At 45.4% G+C, this 16,355-nt stretch overlaps 6 protein-coding genes across 6 annotated transcripts; 3 read left to right on the forward strand and 3 right to left on the reverse strand.

Annotated features, from left to right (window-relative positions):
* Nucleotides 1-1,098: 1,098 nt before the first annotated feature.
* On the forward strand, nucleotides 1,099-3,033 carry GGS25DRAFT_231430 (dihydrouridine synthase). Its single transcript, XM_049257023.1, has 2 exons — nucleotides 1,099-1,627; nucleotides 1,705-3,033. Exons 1-2 carry the CDS (start codon nucleotides 1,462-1,464, stop codon nucleotides 2,817-2,819), a joined length of 1,281 nt encoding a protein of 426 aa, XP_049117720.1. The 5' UTR covers nucleotides 1,099-1,461; the 3' UTR covers nucleotides 2,820-3,033.
* A 129-nt stretch (nucleotides 3,034-3,162) lies between these two features.
* GGS25DRAFT_513921 (protein phosphatase methylesterase) lies at nucleotides 3,163-4,501 on the reverse strand (the record flags this gene model as incomplete). The annotated part of the gene is made up of 3 exons (XM_049262934.1): nucleotides 3,163-3,329; nucleotides 3,401-4,224; nucleotides 4,293-4,501. The coding sequence occupies 3 exons, from the start codon at nucleotides 4,499-4,501 to the stop codon at nucleotides 3,163-3,165; spliced, it is 1,200 nt and encodes a 399-aa protein (XP_049117721.1).
* A 245-nt stretch (nucleotides 4,502-4,746) lies between these two features.
* GGS25DRAFT_231442 (GINS complex, Sld5 component) lies at nucleotides 4,747-6,343 on the reverse strand. Its single transcript, XM_049257024.1, has 3 exons — nucleotides 5,828-6,343; nucleotides 5,332-5,759; nucleotides 4,747-5,250 (listed from the first exon to the last, which is right to left on the reverse strand). The coding sequence occupies exons 1-2, from the start codon at nucleotides 6,131-6,133 to the stop codon at nucleotides 5,400-5,402; spliced, it is 666 nt and encodes a 221-aa protein (XP_049117722.1). The 5' UTR covers nucleotides 6,134-6,343; the 3' UTR covers nucleotides 4,747-5,250; nucleotides 5,332-5,399.
* A 78-nt stretch (nucleotides 6,344-6,421) lies between these two features.
* GGS25DRAFT_231513 (uncharacterized protein) lies at nucleotides 6,422-9,840 on the reverse strand. Its single transcript, XM_049257025.1, has 10 exons — nucleotides 9,451-9,840; nucleotides 9,332-9,385; nucleotides 8,291-9,211; nucleotides 8,196-8,223; nucleotides 8,141-8,146; nucleotides 8,061-8,088; nucleotides 7,893-7,997; nucleotides 6,895-7,829; nucleotides 6,671-6,832; nucleotides 6,422-6,612 (listed from the first exon to the last, which is right to left on the reverse strand). The coding sequence occupies exons 1-9, from the start codon at nucleotides 9,510-9,512 to the stop codon at nucleotides 6,746-6,748; spliced, it is 2,226 nt and encodes a 741-aa protein (XP_049117723.1). The 5' UTR covers nucleotides 9,513-9,840; the 3' UTR covers nucleotides 6,422-6,612; nucleotides 6,671-6,745.
* A 2,471-nt stretch (nucleotides 9,841-12,311) lies between these two features.
* On the forward strand, nucleotides 12,312-14,581 carry GGS25DRAFT_486069 (uncharacterized protein). The gene is made up of 2 exons (XM_049260594.1): nucleotides 12,312-12,573; nucleotides 12,644-14,581. Exons 1-2 carry the CDS (start codon nucleotides 12,513-12,515, stop codon nucleotides 14,452-14,454), a joined length of 1,872 nt encoding a protein of 623 aa, XP_049117724.1. The 5' UTR covers nucleotides 12,312-12,512; the 3' UTR covers nucleotides 14,455-14,581.
* Nucleotides 14,582-14,966: 385 nt separating this feature from the next.
* GGS25DRAFT_231650 (FAR-17a/AIG1-like protein) lies at nucleotides 14,967-16,089 on the forward strand. Its single transcript, XM_049257026.1, has 2 exons — nucleotides 14,967-15,823; nucleotides 15,882-16,089. The coding sequence occupies exons 1-2, from the start codon at nucleotides 15,291-15,293 to the stop codon at nucleotides 16,066-16,068; spliced, it is 720 nt and encodes a 239-aa protein (XP_049117725.1). The 5' UTR covers nucleotides 14,967-15,290; the 3' UTR covers nucleotides 16,069-16,089.
* The last annotated feature ends 266 nt before the right edge of the window (nucleotides 16,090-16,355 follow it).

A 16,355-nucleotide genomic window follows, 5' to 3' on the forward strand; every position in this document is an offset into this window, starting at 1 on the left:
GAATGTGTATGGAAGCTTTGTACGCAGACGTACCTATTCAACTATGTACGTTACGTATGGTAAAAATGGGACATCTGAATGACTTACGCGCAGGCCCCTGAATTAAAAAGTATTCTTATTCTTATTCGTTACATTAAATGCCATTAGGTCTTAGCTGACAGGAGCCTAATTCCATCGAGAGTTTATCGAGAACTCAGCCTTACCTACTATGTACTGTTGTAATTTTGAGGATGCACACTTAACATCAATAATGTATAAGCATTAATATATTTTGACAAATACATTGGTATAATCAACCGATGCATATGTAAATTTATTCATACCTACTTCGTACTATGTAAATTATGAGTGTTCTGGGTTTCTTTTTTCTTTTTTTTTTTAAAAAAAAATAAAAAAAAATGAAGAGTGGATAGTTAAATGGAGCCCGCCGGACCAAGTGACTAAAAGTTTGATCTTTGATTTTCCCTTCAAGGTCCTTCAACTTCCAGACAGGCAGCAGGTTTTTCATGAATGGCTGTCATAAGTAACTAATACTACATGCTTGCAAATTCTCAGCTGGTGCTTGGTGACGTATGCGTCTGTGGACGACCTCGGAGCTGCAGGGACGGATCAACATCATTCCTTGAACTTCGGAAGCTTCAACGTTGCTGACGTGAGGTTTCTAAGGAGAGTGCTAAAATTACCATTGTTGGTGACAACACAGTCGACCTCCACCTTTCCTTAACAGTTTTCTGCAAACTCAGCCCAAGACAACCAGACTTTAAAGAAAAAGGAGCAATGACAAAATACTTTAAATGCCCTACTAGTACCAGGGCCTGCTTGTCTGTATGTACTTCGGACGTTCCCATAGTTAATACAATATAGAATTTTTCGGGCCGGTGCGGAAGTCTGATTTTGCACATACCTAGGTACATAACATACTAACCTAGTATTAGTAAACTACCTATTTTAGTAAGGTTAATCTATTCTTAGCATTCAACTTTGATTGGTTCATATCGTTACGTATACATAGTAGATGTACATACTACATACACATACGAATTCCAATGACCGCTGCTTCTATTCACTCGTATTCCGATCACACGTTGCCATTTCAGACAATAATAATAGAATCAGCCCGCTACATAGTGGCGGGTAACCAGTGCACCTAAACCTATGTACTTACATCTGCGTACATACTCTAATTTTGGCATACTACTACTCCATACAAGCAGCAGCTTAGCAGCTGGGTACCTGACCGTAGGGTACATACATACATAAGGTACACCGTACACAGATCCATATGCATATATCAGGTAGGTAGATAAGATTAGATTCACATGCATATGTACATACACACATACTTGAGACTTCCGATTTTTTTCTTCTTCATTTGTATGATTATTGATACACCTATGTGGTATCCAACGCCGACCTTTCGAGACGAATGATGGCATTGGTTTGCACTCTATTGCACTTGACATGTTAAGATTCATTAGAGGCATCATGGGATCCGAACTGAAAAAGGTACCAATTCCTCGTAATGGTGTCGACTACAGAGGCAAGATCGTCCTCGCTCCCATGGTTCGTTCTGGGGAACTACCCTCGCGTCTCACGGCCCTTCACTATGGCGCTGACTTGGTATGGGGTACGCTTTCTTTTTTTTCTTTCCGTTTAATTTCCCCCCACTTAGAAGTAGAGGCCGGTGACTGATTATTATGATAGGTCCTGAGACTGTGGATAGATCCATGATTGGGACGACGAGGCGAATCAACCCCGATACCAAGACCATCGACTGGACAAGAAAGCCCTCTCAAGGAGCTAAAACTCCCCCGACCGAGATCAAAGACAGCATCATCTACCGCATCCACCCCGAGAAAGAAAGAGGGAGGCTTATCTTTCAGATCGGCACTTCAAATCCCGACTTAGCAGTACAGGCAGCCAGGCTTGTCGCTGCTGACGTTGCAGGCATAGACGTGAACGCCGGGTGTCCCAAGTTCTTCAGTACCCATGGCGGTATGGGCGCTGCATTGCTCCGAACGCCGGATAAGCTTTGCTCCATTCTAGAGGCTCTGGTCAGGAACATCACCCCCGAATTCGAAATTGGAATTAGTGTCAAGATCAGAATCCTCGAGACTGCGGAAGAGACAGAAGCTCTCGTCAGGAAACTTGTCGCGACAGGGATCACTGGGCTGACCGTCCACTGTCGAACAACTCCCATGCGACCACGAGAACGAGCTATTCGCGATCAGCTACGCATGGTGGCCAATGTGTGCCGAGAAGCTGGCGTAGCATGCCTTATGAATGGTGATGTTGAGACAAGAGACCAGGCCCTGGAGCTGGTTCGGGAATACGGAGTCGATGGAGCCATGATCGCAACGCAGGCAGAGAAAAACCCAAGCTGTTTTCAGGCTAAGGCCAACGGAGGTATTCTACCGTGGGATGAGGTTGTAGAGCGGTACATATCTTATGCGATGGAGGTCGAAAACAAATTTGGCAATACCAAGATACTACTTTGCCAACTCATCCCAGGCAAGCAGTCGGCTTCTCGCACCATCGGTAGCTGCAAGAGTTACACTCAGGTCTGTGGCATGCTCGGTTTTAACCACTTAATGGAGCGGGCTCGGGAGGTTGATTTCAGTCTTGACATCGACCCGGACAACCTGGGGAAGAAAAGCAAGAAGGATAATAGTAGCGCACTCGCAGCGGGAGGTTGTACGCCCGCATCACGGCCCAACAAATCGCAAGCTAAGAAGGGTTTATCGGAACGTGGCGTCACGGCCCAAACCACCGCAAAAACGGATGCACACCCAAATGAGGTCATGACAGTACCTGTTTAGGGGATGGTTGTGTATATTGCGTAATAGGGTTGGTTGAAGATAGCATTTCAAGGCGTTCAAGGTACTCTCTATATTACTGTTTAAATAGGCTTGGGGGTAGGGAGATGAGAGCATTTACATGTGTGCGCCAAAATCCATGGCCCAGGCCAGGTAACTACCTACCTATGTAGGGGGGAAGAAAAATGTGACTTTTATGACATTGGAGATAGTCCACGGTAAGTAGGCTAAGTAGACAATATGACTACATAACAACCATATTAGCAATACTTGTTGAATGTGCTAACTGTTCAGTCTACAGCTAAATAAGTAATTGTCCATTGCTCGTTCTTCATTGTTCTGGTAATTAAACCTTCTTGCCTTGTTTTATCAGGTCGGATACTTTGGGTGGGAGTACGAGAGCACTTCTATCATTCCGCTTATAGAAATCCACGAGAGAAACTGCTGTCTTCTCAGGCAAATCCTCATGTATGAAATGGCCCGCCTCTGGGAATACTTGCAAGGCATACTTCCCTAAAACAGCATCTGAGTTAGCATGACAGAAACTAACCGAGAGAGATGGGATATAGGGAATTGGCACGAACCTTGCATCTGGCCAATGGTCAGCTCCGTGTCCAATCTATCCGTCCCGGCCAGGAGGAGTAGCTTCCCGCCCCTAGCGCCCAGGAACTTTTTGCTTAGACCCGCAAACCAGTTTTCCCAGAATGGCTCGGTTGCGCCGAGGTCTGTCTTCCACTTCCAGGGCCTCGAGTCGCTCGCATTGCTGCTTAGGGTGAGCAGAGCTGGAACGCTCGTACGTGCGGAGAGTGAGTTGCGAATTGTTCTCGATCTGATATGCCAGTCGATTCCAGCTTCCAAGGTGGCGAAACCGGCGGGTCGTGTTGTAAGATAAGAACGCATGCTCTGAAGGGCGTCTATAGCGGAGCCCTCGACTACGTCAAGGACGGCATAGCCTAGCAGCGCATTACCAAGGTTCCCGGTCCTTGCAACCTCGGTGACGACGGCGCCTCCTAAGGAGTGCCCAACCAAGATAATGGGAGGCAACTCAGGCCACTTCATCTCTTTCTGGGTCCGTAGGATGACAGCGATGAGATCAGCAGCTAAGGTCTCAAGACTTAGGCTGTTTGCTTCCGGCTCTGGCGTCTTCGTTGAACCATGGCCCCGCGCATCGATGGAGAGGATGCCGGCAAATGGGAGGCGCTTTCGAATCTCATCTCCGACCACGGCAAAGGAAAGGCCGGACGAGCCGGCACCATGATGCATGACAAACAGCGGGCCCTTTCCGACAGGGGATGTTAGGTAGGCATGTATGCTTGGGTTGGCAGGGCTACCTGGATCGTGGAGGAATAGTTCCCTCTCGAAGTAGGTAGTCCATGGGATCTGCTGCAGCGATCGTCCTCTCGGCGCGCTGTGTACCAAAATCAGCCGCCGCGGAAATGAGCGCGCACTTAATAGAGGCTGAGAAAGAGTGTCTACCCCTGTGGTCTGGCAAATAGGTTCTGACTTGGAGAAGGTATGACGGTTCCCGTGGAGGAAGCCGACGAAGCTGAGGACGAGTCGTCGTCGACATGCTCCGGAAGTTCAGAGACGGCGTGACTAGTCTCATCTTCCTCCCGCTCGTCGAAGCTCTCGGGAGATATAGCACTTAGGCGATTCTTGGCCCAGGCTTTCTGAAGGTCACTCATCACGATACGACTTTGTACTCGGACAACTATGTATTTGGGATGAAATGGTTAACAGGCCAATCGGCGCATTTGATACAGCCCGGTCAAGATGTAAATTGCGCAACGTAATAATTCATAGAGGAGACGAGGGCAATTTAAGATGAATAAGATGAATTATATTCTCAGTCATTACTCAAATGACTAGATGTAGCATAGCAACAGCTTGAGGCTCAGCAAGAGATATGCAGGATCTGCATAGATGATATAAAGTAAGTACTACTAGTAATGTGTGTGTGTGTGTGTGTGTAGTTGGAGATTTGAACAGTTACTGTAGAAAGGAATGAAAAAAGAAAAAAAAAAAGAAAAGAAAAAAAGAATGCGGCTCCTTTCTTTTTCTGCTAACCTAATTCTTTTAGTTATTATTCTTTTACTGGGGAATGCGTGCTTTCAAGTACTGGATAGGTAGATATTGTAGACCTTTATGACATCACATGCATGTATGCATGTATGCATATACACATGTGCAGTTGAGAACACCATATCTCATCTATGTATAGAAGTCGGTAGAGATTAATAATCCATGGATATAATCAATTCTCCATTATCAGTTCATTTGAATGTCTTGCGTTTACATAGGGTAGACCGTTCCTTAGAGGCTAGCTCATACATAGAAGGTATCCATGGGATAAAGAGCAGAGTGCCATTCACCATGATATGACCTTTTGTTCAAGTCTTGTAGAAGACATGCCTCGCATGGCGGCTAAAGCTATCTAAAGACTGTGTTAACAACTCTTATCATGGGACCATAAGCAGATCTGGCCGGCACAGCCTGTTTCAGGGAGATCCTTTACCTTTGCTTTGGCAACAGTGGCCGGTGCATTGGGGATGACTTCTTTGGAGTTTTAGGGAGGCAGTATCATCAAACTATTTCTGCCAGCCCGGAATCAACAATACTCTGAGCATCAGACCATCGCAAAATAATGATAGCTCCATTCTCGTATTGCCGATAACCGTCAGCATCAGTTCCACGGCCTTTGACGGGCGTGTCCTTGAGCAAGCGGATGAACACTGCTGTATCAAGATCCGGAGCGTCAATCATACTAGTATTCCCAGCAGTATCGTTCAGATTCTGTAAAGGTGGCGGGAAGGATGACAAGAAAGAGGATAGATAGTGATTATGGAGGAGAGCCTGGTGTCGAGTTGCATATGCTAGCTCGGTGGAGGAGAGACGTGCCCGGAGGACTGGACTAGACAGATAGTACAGCGTGTGCCTGTCAATCTTCCGGTCCGTAATTAGCACAATGTAAGAGGGGTAGTCATGACAAGATACTGTACTCGGGGTCATACTTTAGCTATGCGAGCCCTTAAGCAACTTCTGACCAGGTATTTGTACCGCTCAAGCTCAGTCTGTATAACGATCAGGGCAAAGTTGGTCTTGGGATCCATGTCGCCAGTCATGTCCTCGAGTTTCTCGATTTGCTTTTTTATGCGATCTGTGATTCGCTCAAATAGGCCATCGGCTGGCCAACTAAGTAGTTCGGGTGACGATCTTTCTGCCATCCAAACACGCGTTAACGCCTGAAGATCGCGCGTCTCCTCAGGAATCGAGTCGAAGGTAGGATCAACTTCTCGCAAAATGTCGTCGATGTCCATTTTTCATGTACTTTAGATTGACCATTATATGGTGAGCTTAGGGTGGATCTGATTGTCGCCTACCACTAACATTGAGAAGTTACTTGGGTAGGGAGTGAGGAAGGGAGGGAGTGAGGGAGGGAGGGAGTGTGAGTGAGGTACGGGCAATAACTCCCTGTACGTTTTTCGCAATTAACTAACCTTACATAGTTATGTACATGTAACTGCATACCTACCCCGCTAACCTGCATAGTAGGGTATTCACTTTACTAATGTATGACTCTAAGAGGTATTTATAGTAGGAATATAGTATTGTCATTGATGCATCAATAGCATTTGCTATTTTGATATTTTGATATTTTGATATTCGGTATCTACTAACCTAAATTATTCATTCATATCATATCGTATCGTTGACAAAAGCGATAACAACTTCAAACCCCGTCACGCTATTCGTCTGTCTTATAACGTATTTGATATCCAAGGCCTTGGTGGATATTCTGAACTTCCCTCAGTATACAGCCTGATCGACGCCTACCTGCCTACCTGCCTACCTACCTACCAAGGTAGCTTATATAATGTATAAGGGGGCATAACTCCCACAGCAACTTGCAATGAGTTGCTATAAAACGTTTATCCAATAAATTCCGTGCTTACCAATGTCTCCCAAGGCTTTTGTGTTTCCCAGACTTTTTGCATCAGGCGGCGTGCATTGTGAACCTAGGTAAAGGGGCGTTAGACGACCTTGTTCACAAGTCGATAGATAGCTGCATTCAACTCACCTGGGTCATCCCGTGGTTCTCCGCTGTCATAAATCTTTTGAGAATAAGAGCCCTCTGCCCTTCATCTCTAGCATCGCAACCCGCCGTAAACATGGGAAACAGCAGGCATGATTCCGCTGTCCCCCCTGATCGAATACGACTAAAGCATTCAATCATCTTTTGTACAGCCGTTTGCACGCTTCCATCCTCAGATGGTTTTCCCATGATTCTGCGATAGAGGTGGACAAGCCCAGCCCAGTGGAAGGCTTCGTTTGTGGCTTCCATCTCGCGTCTATCCCATTTCGCGACATCTCCTTTCTTATGTATGTGCTTACATGGCACAGGCGATTGAACCATGCTCTCGGTGACTGCCGCTTCTATTTTTGAGGCCTGCTCAAAGACTTCCTCGCTCGGCTCCCAATCCTGTCGCAAATTCAAATCGTCCCCGATGCGCTCGACATCGCATTTCCTAGCAAGGTCAGCAATCTTGGCTAGAAGATAGATGCAGCGCGTGGTGAATCCCATGATGCAATCTATCTCATCATATCCGTCCACAATATCATCTAATTCGTAATCAAATATCCAGGCTGATGATGAGCCTTTGGGTCCTCCGCTTAGGCTCCCTATCACATCGAGATATGCGGCCCAGCTCCACAAGAAAGAGCAAACTGGGTCATGACGGAAATTGGATTGTAGTCCACGGAGGCCACCCGGTCGTGCAGTGATAAGCTCTCTAGCCAGGCTCAGATGCTTCTGCCATGGTATGTCATACGCGAAGACCTTCGGAGATATTATCTCAAGCGAAGCTAACATGATAGCCGTCGCGAGGTTCGCATTGGAAAAATTCTTGTCAGGGTCGCTTAGTGCCTGCCGAAGGGTAGGGAATACATCGTCCACCCAAAAAGCAATCCTGAACATTGGCTCCGGATGATTCAAGACTCGTGCCCTATGCGAAGCTGCCCGGCTGACGTGAGCGAAAGTGGAACAAGAACAGTCACCAGCATATTTGACATTCTTACCTGAATATGCGAGCAGAAGCGCCAAAAGATTGTCGTTCTTGACAGCCATTTGCGGAAGAATTGTTCTAAAGGGATTGGCATGGGGGTCGTCATAAGGAACGAGAACTTTTCCGTGTCTTAGTAGTGAACAGAGCCTAATTAGGCAGTCTGGAAGGTTATGTAGCTTACCTCGAGCAGTGTGGTTTAGGAAGTGATGCTGAATTCCAAGACGTAAGCTGATGTTCACCTTCACGTCGTGGGGCACTTACAAAATACTACTATCAGTTAGATCGGGTCTGGCTATCTTGAAACGGAGTTACTCACAAGTATATTCATAGGGTTGTCTGTGAGTCTACTATGGTATTAGCACGTGCGAGGCGATATGTGCTTCCCCTTCAGCAAATATACCCGGTACTTACTTTGACGGGAGGGGCTCGAGGTTGCGAGGGATGTATATTGACACGGGGTTCGAATAGTACCCGCCTTCTTCATCATCGAACTCATTAGTTTCAACTCCAAATCCAAATTCGTTCCAGGCAAACTCTTCGCTCGGTTCTCCAAATGGGGTGTCTATAAATTCGCGCTGTAAGAGCGGCGATGAACCATTGATGGCTATCATGTCATCGTTTCTCCCCATGTCACGATCCGGAAACCCTCGATCAATGCCATAGTAGGTTGCCTCTGTTGACATGCGCAGCTGAGTATCTATCGGCGGCAGGCCAGTCCTTCCACAGCTATTGCTCTCGTCTTTGAAAACTTGCGGGCCCAGGGGAGCTGATAAAAGAGAATTCACAGAGAGCCTACGGCTCGCGTGACGCTGATCGTCATCGCTGTATGTAGACGATGTAGCAGGGGTCAGCGGAGAGCCAGCCGACAGCCCAGAGCCAAAGGTGAATCTGAATGATGCTACGCTTGAATCTAGAGTCGAGCTGGCAGCGGAATCATGCCTCCGCTCGTTCGGACGTGCTGATTGAAAGTCAAACGACTGGAGATCTGACGTTAGTTTTGCACGTTTATTGGCGGGCAAGGAGGTATCCGTCTCGTTGATACTCGTAGAAGATGAATTTTCTAAGGGGTTTGCTGCCTGAGAAAGTGGAGGAAGTGTTGTGTTGTGTTCAGCCCTTGGCTGGCTTGCTGGCTTGGTCAGAGGTTCAAGCCTCCGTGTTCCTGGAGCGTCAGAGGAAGGATACTGATGAACCAGCTTAAACCCTCTAGCGGGCAAGGGCGGTGATATAACTTCTTGGCCAAAGTCAATTAGGCCGGGCTCTGGTCGTTTCCCTCTTCGACCCTCCCAGTTCAAACGGATGCTATAGTCACATGCTTCACCTGTTCTCTGACAGCTTTAATAATGGGGTTATTAGTTACAGTAGAGCCTCGTAGAAATGAAGAGACATAGAATTGTTTTATCGGGTGAGACTAAAAAGATGAAAGCTAGAAGATGAGGCAAGGGGGTGATATACTTTACGCAATGAGGATGTTCCTCGCCGCACTTGATCTTGCGGTTTTTACACGGCCTGGATTTAGTCAGTGAGAGAGAGTCAGACGGGAAAGAGGGAGGAGTGGCCGGTTGCCGGCATACCAGCATCCATTTCGACTTCGCCGTTTCGGTTCTGGTGCGCCGGGTCTTTTCGGACGTGGCATTATACGCCGGCGACTCTACGAAGTGCGAGATAATGAATGACCTAAGTGTGGGAAATTGCACGAGCACAATATCCCTCGTTCCAACGGCGACTGTGGCGCATATTTGGCATGCAGGACTCTCAGCTTGAGAGGCAACTGGGGAGTTTTTTCCCCGGGATATATTGTTACACGGCTCGCGGAAGGATGAGATAATGGACACAATTGTGGTCCCGAGGCGTTGGTTGCGAGATTACGAGCCAAGGTTGGATTTGTTGGATTTATGGTGTGTGATGTAGGTGATAGGCGTTAAGTATATGGTGTGGGATGTGGGAGAGCAACGGTGCTATGGTATGCTGTGCTGCGCTGTGCTGCGCTGTGATGTGTTGTGTTGTTAATGTGTTGTGCTGTTGATGTGTTGTTTATGTTGAATTCTGTTGGGATGAGAGATGGTATAGAATGGTATAGGATGAATTAGGACCAGATCAAATAAGGATAAGACTGGGATTATGATTGATATATATAACTCTCTAACTTATGTCTTAGCTCTTTTTACGTCGTACCTCTCAGACGCAAAGTGAGGAGTTTAAAGCAAGAAACTAGCATTTGAGATAACTACCTAGTACCTAACCTAGGTAGGACTTGGTAGGTAGCCTGCTGTCTGGCTATCTATCTTAGGTCTAGGTCAATAACCTTGGAACCAAAGATAAGGCCAAGGCCAGTGGAATAACGGGGGGGATGATTTGATCAGAACGAGTCACGACAAAAGGCGACAATGGGCGACATGGTAAGCCAAAAAAAGAAAAAAAAAAGAAAAGAAGGGAAAAAAAAAACAAGCAACATTTTCTGTAATACCCCGGGAATGCGAGAGCCGGAATCCCATGCAATGCTTGGAACTGGACCAACATTTCCCTATTCCTCTTCGTCTTCTGCATGGAAACCGGGATGGTTACGTAGACTATCACAGCCAACACAAGTCCAACTTTGAAATGATATACAGTATGAAATCTGCTCTACAGAACACTGTACGCCTTTATAGTAGTACCTAGGTTAGTGTAGGGTAGGTAACGATAGCACACGTGCTACTAGGTACCCCGCTTTCTACATACTACATAGTACATAGTAGGCATTAGCAGTGTTATATCCGCTCAACTTCCGATATCTACCTACGAGATCATGTGTACAGGTGTATTATACTTCCATATCATATATGTATGTACATACTACATACATCAATAAGTACCAACTCATGTTTCTATACACTATTAATCCAGCTACAACAGGTATACCAACAAATGGTATTACTACGCTAATAGTAATTCTATTCAGTGTTAGGGGCCTCCATGTCCACACATATTAGTATGTGCGCATATAATATGTCATGTATGTATGTACATCTAATATCGTTCCTCGCGCATTTGTCATCTTCAATCATGGAGGTTTTGACAATCGTGGGGTCGTGTTATTAATACGTATGTATGTATGTACATACCATCAATCTGTTAAAGTTCCGGAAGCGTGATGCGATAGGGGACCGGCCCATAAAGCTTTCCGTTTGGTGTATCTTACATCGTAAAAATCTTTCCAAGTTGCAAAGTTGACTATTACATATGTACACTAGTATGAGCTGATCTAACTGCATAAGAGCTAGTAACTGCGGGGGCCGGGGATCTTACTGAAATACATTAGTTACATATGCAGGAGGTAGATGAACCCAAGTGCCCCCCTGTAGATCACCTCAAACTCCCCCCATTTTAGGCCTAGTGTCCCGCTATAAAGCCCACGTAGAATGGGGCTCGGTCACACGAAAATCCGGAATTTAGCGGGCTGTAATTGGCCACATGCTTTACAGGGGCCCACCTGATTATTTGAACTTTCGAGTCTTATTTTTTTGAGTTTTGCCTTTGCACCCAGGTACAAAGAAAACGGGCTGCAAAAAGCCCAAGCTTCAAACCTTCAATCAGCCCAAGCTGCCGCTTTAGTGCATCCTATATCATTGGAATCGCCTCAATTAGAGCTTCCAAACAATATATGTTTCAGATTAATGCGATATCTGAATCTGAAGTTATTTGAATTTAAAGATTAAGAAGCACCTGAAAAAAAATACATCTGTAATCGGTACCTTGATCACGTGATGGCCCTCGGCTAGCGTTAAAAGTGCTTACTTCATTCAACCCCGAATAACTTCGCAACCACCCGTCGCATTTCTTTGAAACATATATCATTTGGAAGTGCTAATTGAGGCGGTTCTAATGATACCGGTTGCATCAAGATGCATCCATTGAAAGAAAAGTTATTAAGGATAGTATGTTAGAGGCTAGCTGGAGAGCCCGGACCAGCGCTATGTACTAGGGTGCGGATAAGCCTCCGATAGCAATTGATTTTTAATTAATTAATAATTAAATAAGAATTGATTAAGAATTGATTAATAATCGATTAAAAATTAATTAATAGTTAATTAATTTAAAATTAAAATATATAAAATATTAAACTTAATAATAATTATGAGATTATTTTTTAAAGTTATGTTTATAATTAATTAATAATTAATTATGAATTTTTCGTTTTTGAAAAAATAAACCTTAAGAGATAAAAAGTTGAACCCAAGTGCCTAAAAAAGCAGTTGAGCCCAAGTGCCTGTCCGAATGAGGTATAGTCGTCGGCCCAAAATGGGGGGAGTTTGAGGTGATCAACAGGGGGGCACTTGGGTTCATGTACATCCTCGTTACATATGTAGGTAAGGTAAACTAGTTGATGTTATCGATAACCCAAATCATTTGAGCTCAATTCAATGTTGTTTTGAATGTTTACCACATGCAACTAGGTTAGTTAACTACCTAATAGTACATACCTACCTACTTACTATTTAGGTACATATTCTTTTGAATGTCGTCGTCCCCTTCAGGCGCCATCGACGCAACCCTTATTCGTGGTTCGCTAATGATTTTTTAGCTTACGGGTCATTACGAGAGAATAATTAATAACCAGCCATCATAATTATCATCATCATCATCATCACTAAGAATGACAGAATCCAGCAATAACAAGAGAAGTCATTCAGACTTCGCCGAAAATAATGGCCAAGGTAAACCTTTGCATACAATTCAATGTGCGCCTAGCAACAAACCGCTGACTCCTGACTGCCGACTGGTAAGGCCCGGATAGCTCTTCAGATGAAGATGATATTGGACCTCAGTTGCCCTCAACGGCAGAAGCACCCAAGAAGAAACGACGCGTACTGCCGCATGAAAAACTCTACATCGAAGCGCTCCCCAAGTCAGCACGCTATTCAAAATCCTTAATGCACAAAGAGCAAGTCTCATTCGTCAATGTCACCCGATCCGAGTTCCTCATATCGACTTCCGTAGATGGCGTGGTTAAGTTTTGGAAGAAAGTTGCCCAGGGAATCGAATTCGTCAAAGAGTTCAAGGCCCACCAGGACGAAGTTCGATCCGTTTCTGTTAGCCACGACGGACGAAGTTTTGCGACCGCTGGCGCTGATAAGACTATCAAGATCTTCGATGTCATAACCTTTGACCTCCTTGCTATGCTTTCTCTCGAATATGCGCCCCGATGTGTCTGCTGGGTGCACAAGATGGGTGCTTCATTACCACTGCTAGCTGTCTCGGACGATTCGAAACCCCTAATCTACATTTACGATGGGCGAGGCGAAACTCAAACACCTATACACACAATTAAGGGCCTGCATAGGAGTGTGGTGTCGATGATGGCTTTCAACGACTCTTATGACTGCGTGGTCTCTGCGGACGATGGCGGTATGCTCGAGTACTGGTCGCCGAGTACCAATTACGAAAAGCCGGAGAATGTTTTCCAGTACAAGAGCTCTACAAACCTTTTTGAATTTAAGAAGGCTAAATCGACTCCTGTCTCGTTGACGATGTCGCCTTCAGGGCATCAGTTTGTCACATTCTCCGTGCCCGATCGTAAGATTCGGATTTTCGAATTTACCTCTGGTAAACTATATCGGACCTACGATGAATCACTGCAGGTGATTGAGGAGATGCAACGGGCGGGAACCGCCATGCAGAAGTTAGACGACGTTGACTTAGGGAGAAGGCTTGCGGCAGAGCGAGAAATTGAATCCAGTTCACTTCGAAACAAGGTTAATGTCATCTTTGACGAATCAGGCCACTTCATCCTATATGGTTCTATCTTTGGTATCAAGGTACTCAACACCTTTACTAACCAGGTTGTAAAGGTGTATGGGAAAGATGAACATCTTCGTCTAGTCAATTTGGCTCTATATCAAGGGCAACCCCAAAAGAAAGGCGTGACAACTGTGGCGATGGCAGCGTCGAGTAACCCTCTTTTGCAGGAGTCCGAGGCAAGAGATCCAATGCTTTTTGCAACGGCTGTGGGGAAAGTTCGGTTTTACATGTTCACCAACGACGAAGAGATATCAAGATCTGAAAGAGACATCCAGAATGAGAAGCCGACTATGCTGAATCCTAGGAAGGCGGCGCAGAAAAAGACGGGTGAGACCGGGACAGCAGCAATTCTACACACTAACTACGGGGATATCCACATCCGGCTCTTCCCAGATGCTGCGCCGAAGGCTGTTGAGAATTTTGTCACTCATTCTAAGCATGGCTACTATAACAACACAATATTTCACAGAGTAATACGCAAATTCATGATCCAGGGAGGTGATCCTCTAGGTGATGGGACGGGTGGTGAAAGTATTTGGGGGAAAGAGTTCGAGGACGAGTTCAGTACTCTCAAGCATGACAAGCCGTACACGGTAAGCATGGCAAATGCAGGTCCAAACACCAACGGGAGTCAATTCTTCATCACGACTGAGAAGACTCCATGGCTAGATAACAAGCACACGATATTTGGAAGGGCGGTGCAGGGTTTAGATGTGATTCATAAGATCGAAAATGTGCGAACTTATAAGGAGAAGCCGGAGGAAGATATCAAAATCCTCAATATCGATATAGTTTAGCATTGAAATGACTAAGCGCCTTAAAACCACAGCAACGATGTATATAGTGGCATCTATCATTCAAATTTGAATGTTCGATGTTGTGCTTAATTTTAATTGGATCAAGCTGGCTGCTGGAGACTTTTAAGCTCTACCTAACCTTAAAGCGCCCCCTTGTACTACCCCCTTGCCGTTATCGTGCATGTTGAACATTGCAAGTCTCGGTAGCCCGCATGGACTTGTGCCTCCAATGCATAGCGTCATTGGCAAGCATCTATTGTTATGTACGAAGTACATACAACTTGGAAGTACAATACCTATTATGTACCATTGTACCTAGGGTGCTACTATTAGGTACTACCTAGTACTACATGTAGGTATTGTACAAGTACATATGTAGTAGTTAGTACTCAACCCTAATGTTTGCTGTGATCGTTCCGGGAGCTCGGGGTGGCACCAACTTCCCGCTGTGTATCTACTAACTATGTAGGCACTTACATAACATTCAACATTATTATGTACGGCGTATAGTATGTTCGAGTTGCATCTGTATCCATAATCCACGTATGTACACATGTATTTACATGCTAATGTTACTTTCAAGGGAAACTGCTACACTACATTTTCGGATTTCGGCTTTCTTCTTGTTCTTGTTCTCCTCTTATTAGTCTTGCCTCTATCCCTCTCTCTATCTTTTTTCTCTATGTTATTATGTTATACGAGTTGAAGCTATTCGATTTGCGTATCATCAATTGTAAAACTGAGTTGTCAAGCCAAAATTATAAAAAAAGCCACCAACCGTATCGTGCCGTATTGTGTCATTCCCTTTCGTGGCTACCTGCCTAGTACCTAAAAGCATGGCTCCTCGTCATCCGCTGCAGAGGCTTGCATCTCCTTCAAGACAACTATCCATGTTACTTCACTTAGCCGGCGTTGCATCCTTTACGGCGTCGTTCAATTTCCTCAGAACATGGGATACTCCGATGTCCGCTGCATTCGGAGGAAACTTTCAATTCCTTACTATCATTGGCCTGGCCCTTGCACAATGTACTTATGCTGTTGGCTTGTTGGCTGATGTTACCCTCTCCTCCCAGCTATTCGGTCTCAAGAACGTGCTGTCTGTATGTTCTGCGCCGTTGGCGATATTGATCAGCATTCTGTACTGGGGCCTTTGTGCCATCGATAAGAGTCTCGTGTTCCCCCCCGACTTTCAGCTCGACCTTCTTCCGGATCTCGGGTTTCACGCGGCGCCGGCATTGTTTCTTGCAATAGACCTGCTCTTTCTCAGCCCGCCTTGGACTATCAATGGCTACTCAGCACTAGCTTTGAGTGAATCCTTTGGGTTTTTGTACTGGTTTTGGGTGGAATATTGCTTCTCCCATAATGGCTGGTAAGCTTCTTTGTAGGCTCTCAAAGAGACCTTGCTAACCCCCAATCTCTTTATGAAGGTACCCGTACCCTATCATGGACATCTTGAACACTTGGCAGCGCGCTATCCTTTTCGCAGGCTCTGCCTTCTTAATGACCGGAAGCACGGTGGTCTTGAAGTGGGTATATGGAAAGGTCAACGGCATCGAGCAGTTCCAGAAAGAGGCGATGGTCGATCCCGCTGGGATCCGAGCCAAGAAGGAATGAAGAAGTGCACATCACATCACCTCACATCACATGATAAAAAGTCAATACATACTACAAGTCGTTTGCGAGGTATATAGTAGGAAAATATCGGTAATTAGGTACTTAAGTACTATAAAGCAAGTGTTGAAAGCCTGATAGTTAGACCACGGTTGCAAGAAAGACAGTCCTAGAGGTAGACAATGATATCGGGATAGCCGAGATTTCAAAGGGATGTGGAATAATGAATATTGGGGTCCCAGCATGCTGAGTATTAGGTACATAAAGTATATACCTACATATGTAAGTCA

The sequence above is a fragment of the Hypoxylon fragiforme genome, assembly GCF_022984875.1.
Source record: "Hypoxylon fragiforme strain CBS 206.31 chromosome Unknown GGS25scaffold_4, whole genome shotgun sequence".
Taxonomy (NCBI): Eukaryota; Fungi; Ascomycota; class Sordariomycetes; order Xylariales; family Hypoxylaceae; genus Hypoxylon; species Hypoxylon fragiforme.